The 7,503-nt window shown below is 40.7% G+C and overlaps 1 protein-coding gene across 7 annotated transcripts in view; it reads right to left on the bottom strand.

Moving 5' to 3' along the window:
* The window catches only part of ANKRD44 (ankyrin repeat domain 44), a 279,526-nt gene that overhangs the window by 82,333 nt on the left and 189,690 nt on the right, over positions 1-7,503 (bottom strand). For all 7 annotated transcript variants that reach the window (XM_081813918.1, XM_081813922.1, XM_081813923.1 and 4 more), the window contains exons 14-16: positions 6,834-6,974; positions 5,047-5,127; positions 890-1,001 (exon numbers count right to left, since the gene is read on the bottom strand). In XM_081813918.1, coding sequence (XP_081670044.1) covers positions 890-1,001; positions 5,047-5,127; positions 6,834-6,974 — 334 coding nt within the window. The remainder of the gene's footprint in view (positions 1-889; positions 1,002-5,046; positions 5,128-6,833; positions 6,975-7,503) is intronic.

Here is a 7,503-nt window from a genome sequence, read left to right as displayed (position 1 = left end):
GGTGGGAGGGATGGGGAGACTGGGTGATGGATATTGGGGAGGGTACGTGCTATGCTGAGCACTATGAATTGTGTAACACTGATGAATCACAGACCTGTACCCCTGAAACAAATAATACATTATAGGTTAAAAAAAAAAAAGAAGATAGTAGGAAGGGAAAAATGAAGGGGGGGAAATCAGAGGGGGAGACGAACCATGAGAGACCATGGACTCTGAAAAACAAACTGAGGGTTCTAGAGGGAAGGGGGGTGGGGGGATGGGTTAGCCTGGTGATGGGTATTAAAGAGGGCATGTATTGAATGGAGCACTGGGTGTTACACGCAAACAATGAATCATGGAATACTGCATCAAAAACTAATAATGTAATGTATGGTGACTAACATAACATAATAAAAAAAAAGAGAGAGAGAGAAAAATTCTGCTGATGTGCCCTTGCCAATTTCTTTGCCTAAACTACAAATGTGGGACCATGACAAACTTATCCCTAACGGTTATGTAAGTCCTCTTACAACACTGTTATTGAATATTAGGGTGATCAGTGTGACTTCGAAAAATATACTGAGCTTATTTGATACATTCAAATTCTCTTTAAAATACAAACTGTCCGTACAGCAGTCAAACATTCCTAGTCCAAGTTAATATGGAAACGAAGCAACTGCCAGTCAGCTGTGAGATTAGGATGGACAGAAATGGAACAAGGTCTACATATTGTGAAGTAAAACAACTTAATTACTTACCACAGAATATCTTCAAGGCAATTTCTAGTGAGGACTTAATTAGGCAATGAGAGCATTTGTGAGAGATTAAGACCAGCATTTGCAGGGTTCGTGTGTGTGTGTGTGTGTGTGTGTGTGTATTAGAGAAAATAAAACAAGACAGAACAACTCACCAATTCCAGACATTGTCTGTGGCCATAGGCAGCAGCATAATGTATGCTATTGTAGCCTTCCTTGTCCCGGATAGATGGATTTGCATCATTTTGAAGCAGAAACTCTAGACATCTGTAAGTATAAAAATGAGGTGTTATTTTAGAAAACATCTCTAGACCAAAAGCAATAACTAATGCATTTTCCTATTATGAATGTTCCACAAAGCACTTTGTGAATTTAAGTGTTTCTTTAAAAATCCTATGGCAATGACGGTTTATGTACTGAAGTTTTACATGTGTGTGTGTTTCCATCTTTATTTCAGCTTAAAATAGCCATTCTAGAATTCAGGAAAGGTTTTAGGGACAAGAGGGTGGTGAGGTTTATTGAGAGGGGGGAAAAGAAATTATCCATGACTATCCCCTCCTCACTGAGTTGTTTTAATGTCATGATCAATATTGCATATTTATCCACACACGGGTTCATGTCTGGACTCTGTTCTGTTACAATAATCCATTTGTCTCTTCCTGCATTGATAACAGAATGTTTTGGGTTTTCTTTTTATAATTGATGTACAATGTTGTATTAGTTTCAGGTGTACAACACAGTGATTTCACCATTCTATACATGATGCGATGCTCACCACTGTAAATGTAGTCACCTTCTGGCACCACACAATGTTATTACAATATTATTGACAGTATTCCCTGTGCTGTACTTTTCATCTCCATGACCTATGTATCTTACAGCTGGAAATGTGGACGCCTAATGCCCTTCACCAATTTCGCCCATCCCTCCACCACCACCCCCCCACCACCTCCAGCAACCACCAGTTTGTTCTCTGTACTTAGGAGTCTCGGTCTGGTTTTGTTCGCTCCTTTGTTTTGTTTTTTAGATTCCACATATAAGTGAAATCTTATGATATTTATCTTTCTCTGTCTGACCTATTTCAATTAGCTTAATAAAGAATAATTAAGGTTTTTTTCCTTTTTACCTTATTTTTTGGGGGGTTCCTTTTTTTTATTTTAAGTTCAATTAATTAACAATATAGTGTATTATTAGTTTCAGAGGTAGAGTTCAGTGATTCATCTTGTTATGTTAGTCACCATACAGTACTTCAATATTTTTTGACGTGGTGTTCCATGATTCATTATTTGTGTATAACACCCAGTGCACAGAACCTGTCTGTCATCAAGATTACTGAATACGGGCACCTGAATAGGTGGCTCAGCAGGTTAAGCAGAGTTAAACTTCTGCCTTTGGCTCAGGTCATGATCCCAGGGTCCTGGGATCGAACCCCGCGTTGGGTTCCCTGCTCGGCGGGAAGCCTGCTTCTCCCTCTCCTCCCTGCTTGTGCTCTGTGTCGCTATCTCTGTCTCTCTCTCTCTAATAAATAAATAAAACCTTAAAAAAAATTACTGAATAATGAGTTTTAGAGCTCCACATTCAAAAAATGAAGTCTCAAATTTAACAAAGAAGTGGTCAGTCCATTGTAACAAGGGGGGGGGGTGTACTTTTAGCTTTGCTATTGGAGACTCTACCGTCAATCAAAAGGTTGGAAAATGAAAGCTAGAAAGAATAAGAAAATAACAACAAGAAAAGAACTTAAGAATAATAAAAAGATTAAAGGAATGGGCAAATATTTAAAACATATAACGTATTAATTCCGTAACCACATTTTAACATAGAGGCTTAAATTGCATCATTGTGTATAGACTAGAATAAAATAATAAATAATAAGCTTAGAAAGCCTCTTCTGACAGAGTTGTAATTTTTCTGGAAAAGCCACAATCTTTACAGTAGGTTGGAGGAAGGAGCTCCACGTTTGCTGAAATGCCTCCAACTCCAGGACACGAGTGTCCAGGGATGTATGGAGTTCTCTTCCAGGCCTCTTACAAGTGGTACAACCCTGCTGGCCAAAGAGGGAATAACTAGGCGGGAGCACCACTCCATAATCTTAGTTTTCTATCTGTGGCAGTGGGACAAACATGTCCTTTATAAGGTCAAGCAGATTCAATTTCATACTCAAATCAAAATTCTCAAATACTCAAATCATATTTAAAATATACAATAGATGTGTGTACATTAAATAAGATCTTCCAAGGGGAAGTTTCTATAGTTTAGTCAAACACTTTATTTTTGGTTTTGTTTTTATTTATTTTTTATTTAAGTTTTTATTTTAATTCCAGTTAGTTAACATGCAGTGTAATATTAGTTTCAGTGTGCAATATAGTGATTCAACACTTCCATACCCCATCCTGTGACTCAAACACTTTAAAATGACACTCACCTATCTTTTGGCATAAGGCAAAAGGAGTAAATAAATCACACATAAACATAGTTAAAACACGTTTTAATTTCTAGAAAAACTGATGAAAGACATTAATTTTTTAAACCAAATATCTACATGTCGCATGATTTATCCATAAAATGCTCCATAATAAATCAAACTAATATTGGAGTTCTGATATCATGCAGTCTTTGGTAACTTGCACCTTAAAAGGAAGTCTTTTTTTTTTTTTTTTTTTGGTAATTAAATGCCCATGGACAGGATCCCAGGTCTGACTCATTTTAAGCAGAATTTGGCTCCTGAAATAAAATCATTCAATAGGAATAGCATTCTAGTGGACACACAGTCCCCAGCTTCTGAAAGAATTACACTCTAAAAATCAGTTGGTGAATTTAATACGTAATTTGGAAAACACTTGGACTTGCTTCCAAAGAGTTATTTACCCCAGGATAGAGCTGAGCTATACTACCAACAGCACTCTTAGAAAAAACAACAGTACTATAGAATTTGAATATTCTCCAGATTGTTTCTAAGGGGAAAGAAATTCCAGTTTTAACTGGGGATGCTTGTCTTTTCTCCTAAGAGGCCATGGCTAGCAATTTTGGAGCCTAAGCTGCAAAATCAAGACATGCACTTTAAATCAGGAATGCATTTGGATGATAGGTGCAGCCTCTGCATGAAAGCGCTCTCAGGCACTTTCGCCTGCTTGTCCTTTTTCCCTCTGTATCAGCTGTTAAGAGGACTACTCTGGCACAGGACAAGCTGACATTTCGCTGGAGAAGGGGGCATTTGCTGAGGTGCCTTAAGATTCTACAGCCTTTGAATATCATTAAGTTTGGAATATCAGGGCAAAACCGTGGTCATTCTGCTTTACTATGTGTCCTGTCCCCAGCCCAGTGACAGCCAAAGTTACGTCCCACAGCCTGTACCAGAGCCACACTCTCTAACCCCCCCTCCCTCCATGGTCTAGACATGGGAGGAGAGCCCAGTGGGCAGTGGGAAGACCCCAGAGGGGACACAAGCCTTCAGGTCACAGAGAAATTGGTTCCTCTGACAGTGGGAGAAGAGAATAAACACGCTAAGAACTGTGTGTGTGCAGATTCCTAGAGCACTCCACCCCCTAGGTCTCACAGAGCAGGACACAGAGTGTGGGCAGCACTCATTCATTTGCTCATTTATTTAAGTTACTGAACTCCCTGCAACATACTGGGCACTGCTCTGGGCAGAGCACGACCTTTGCACAGTGCCTTGTCGCACAGGGAGGACTGTCAGAAGACAAAGCACTAGAGCTTCCTGCGCATCAGCACCCCTGGGTGATGGCAGTGACTCCCGGCTCTTGTCACAGTCCGGGCTGAGTCTCTATCAAAAGCCAGAGAGAGGCCGGTGGGATGAGGCGGGGCAGGGGGCAGCTGTCGGCAAGAGCAGGGGGCTGTTTGTGAGCTGGTGTGTGTGTGGGAGAGCACCACCATTGTATTTCACACTGGATTCTCAAAACATTTATTTCTAGAACCTGCTAAATAGTTACCCCCAAGTCATTAAAGGAGAGCCTAAGGCCCTGGGAGGAGGCTTAATATGTCCCCTGAGGCATATGATAATATATGGCAGAGTCAAAAATGATATTTAAGACACCTACTCCTAAAAACTGCTGACCCATCACAGTGATGGTCTCAGTAAAGTTTCCAATTTTAGGAAGAGTTCCTTGTGTGAAAATAGCATAACTGAAGGATATATTAAAAGAATCATTTCTTCTTCACTAAAGGCAAGCCCATATCACTTCCTCAAGAACCCAAATAAAGCCCCCAAATAGTAAGGCTGGCCTGTGTAGCAACCCAGAAGAGCAGACAAGCATCAGTAACCACCTCTTGTGCTTTCAGCTGAGCAGAAACTTACAATGCGGCTTCCTTTTCCTTCAGCTCTCTGGCTCTTTCAAGTTCTTCTGAATTTTCATGGGCATTTCCTAAGATAGTCTTACTTCTCAGCATAAGGGAAAGAAAAAAAAAATTACAATTATTTGCTTTCATGGCAAAGTTGCTAATGATTTTGATACAGCTTATATCTCAACGACTTTTCCTGCAACCCAAAAGACATAAGCACTACTGATTTTTTTCATTGAGGACGTATGTGGTTCTCTGAAAGGCCATCCAGTAAATCTGTTCTCTTCCACAGAACCCAACTGAGAACATGACTTTCCTAGAACTTCTGCCCAGGTATCAGAGAGTAAGACACCAAGTTGCCCACCCTTCCATAAATATCCTAAACTCCCCAAGTAAATAGGAGGTGATGGAGCTTAAACTTCCCTGACTCCTACCACATTCCTTGCTGCCTCCTTATCAGTTCAGCATCTCATTTATCCAGGAATGGGGTTCTAGTCACCCCTCAACTGCCAGAGCAATTCTTCATCACCTAGGATTCCTTTTTATAGCTCTTAACACATGAAGTGTACTTGTCCCCCCATTCTATTCTAAGTGAACAGCATAGAGCCTGCTACGGAGTAGATGCTCAATAAACATTTGTTGAATTTATAACTAATAAATGTCGTTTCCTCTGAGTGAGGGCAACTGGAAGGAGGTCTCCCCTAAAAAGATGTGCCTATGAGATCCTGAGTGCAGCTACATCAGACTCGCCAATATCATATAATATGAACAGTGTTTTCCAAACTGGAAATATGGATCATAATCCACTATGGAATTGTGAAATCAATTTAGTGGGTTGCAGTATTTCGTTGCCTTTTTTTTTTTTAACAAAATAGTAGAAGAAAATATCAGAATGCATCATACATACTAAAAGTAAATATGGTCTTACAAAATTTTTGCTGCCTTTTTACATATATATTTAAAACATACCTATTTGAGTGTGTATGCTGGGTCATGATGTAAAATGTATTTCTTACTGTGGGTCACTGTAAAATATGTGAAAGCCACTGCTGTATAAGAAAAGAATTTAGCCCTGACCCAGAATCAATTCCATAGCACAGCACAGCAAGTAAGTCAATAGTTCTCCAAACAGGGTCACCAAAAAGCATTCCTATGAAGGAGGCCTCGGTCCTCGAGTCTTTGAGAACAATCTCATAAGCTGTAGGTAGGCACCTCTCCCTCCTTTCCCACCTGAACTGGTTCATTTATTTCTGCTTTCTATTCCTAGGCACCTAGAATCCAAACATGTCCAGGGCATCCAACCTCCTCCCCTTCAGCTCCTGAAAGAGCATTCATGCCCAGTTTGGAACAAAAGTACCAATTCTGCACATACTGACACTGCATTTGAAGGCTATTGGGATTATACATAGATGGATACTTCTGCCATGTAACGAATTTATTAGCAAATGTAAGTCTGAGGGCAAATGAAGCATTTAAGTGGTGATGATGAAAACTGTAGGATATGACAAAATAAATTACAAGCGATTTTGGATGAACTGAAAACCTGAGCTTGACAGCCCCACTTGGCATTCAACCCAACGACCGGAGAAGAGAAACAATGGAGCAGTGACATGTAATAATCAAACATAAAGAGAGCAGAATGGGAAAACCGGGGTTAGGGATGAGGCAATTCTAACTCCTCTGGGTCTGGATGAGAGAGATTCTTCATTCACAGCTTCAAGGAGGCAGCATGAAGAAAACTTAGCAAACCCTCCCCCTCCCCAGTCATACCCCCAAAGGAAATTTGAGCAAGGCTGTTTTTACTTTCTATCCATGTCTGATGCAGCAGCATAGTGCAAAGCTGTGCGTCCCCAGTCATCTGTTTCATTAACGTTGGCCCCTGTGGTCACTAATGTCTCAATACAGTGGAAATGACAATTTGCAGCTGCATAGTGCAAAGGCGTCCTGAAAAACAGACAGCAATTTATTACTTCATTCACCTGAAAAAGACACACACCCACCCCACCCCCCTGCTGCCGCCATCATCTGCATTAGCACCGACAGCAGTATTCCTAGGAGTGGGGAAGCTCTTTAGCTCTCAGAGTGTGGAAGCCAAGGGACATGCCTTCCTTTGACTTTATAACTTGGAGCTGAGGCCACCTACCTGGGATCTATCTTTTCTTTCCATTCCTAGTGCCTAACCTGGTGTAGGTCTACACTAGCTCTTTTGGACTATTGCAATACCATCCCTATTGGCCTCCTTAGCTCTAATCAAACTTCTATCTAATTTCTAGTTGGTATGAGTGAAGAACTGGATTTTCTAAGGTCCGATACCCACATAGGACATTCTGTTCTAAAACCACTGGTCCTCTCTACTGAGAAAAGCCTTGATTCCTTAGTCTGGAATCAGACCTTTCTAAGCTGAGCCCAAACTACCTTCATGAAGTTTCTCTATCCCCCCTATATGAACCCATCACTGCATCCAAGTGGGATC

Source organism: Leptonychotes weddellii, chromosome 3 (genome assembly GCF_054177405.1).
Source record: "Leptonychotes weddellii isolate Sample4059 chromosome 3, ASM5417740v2, whole genome shotgun sequence".
NCBI classification, from domain to species: Eukaryota; Metazoa; Chordata; class Mammalia; order Carnivora; family Phocidae; genus Leptonychotes; species Leptonychotes weddellii.
Note: the sequence above shows the minus strand (reverse complement) of the source record. Positions and strands in the feature narration are given on the sequence as shown.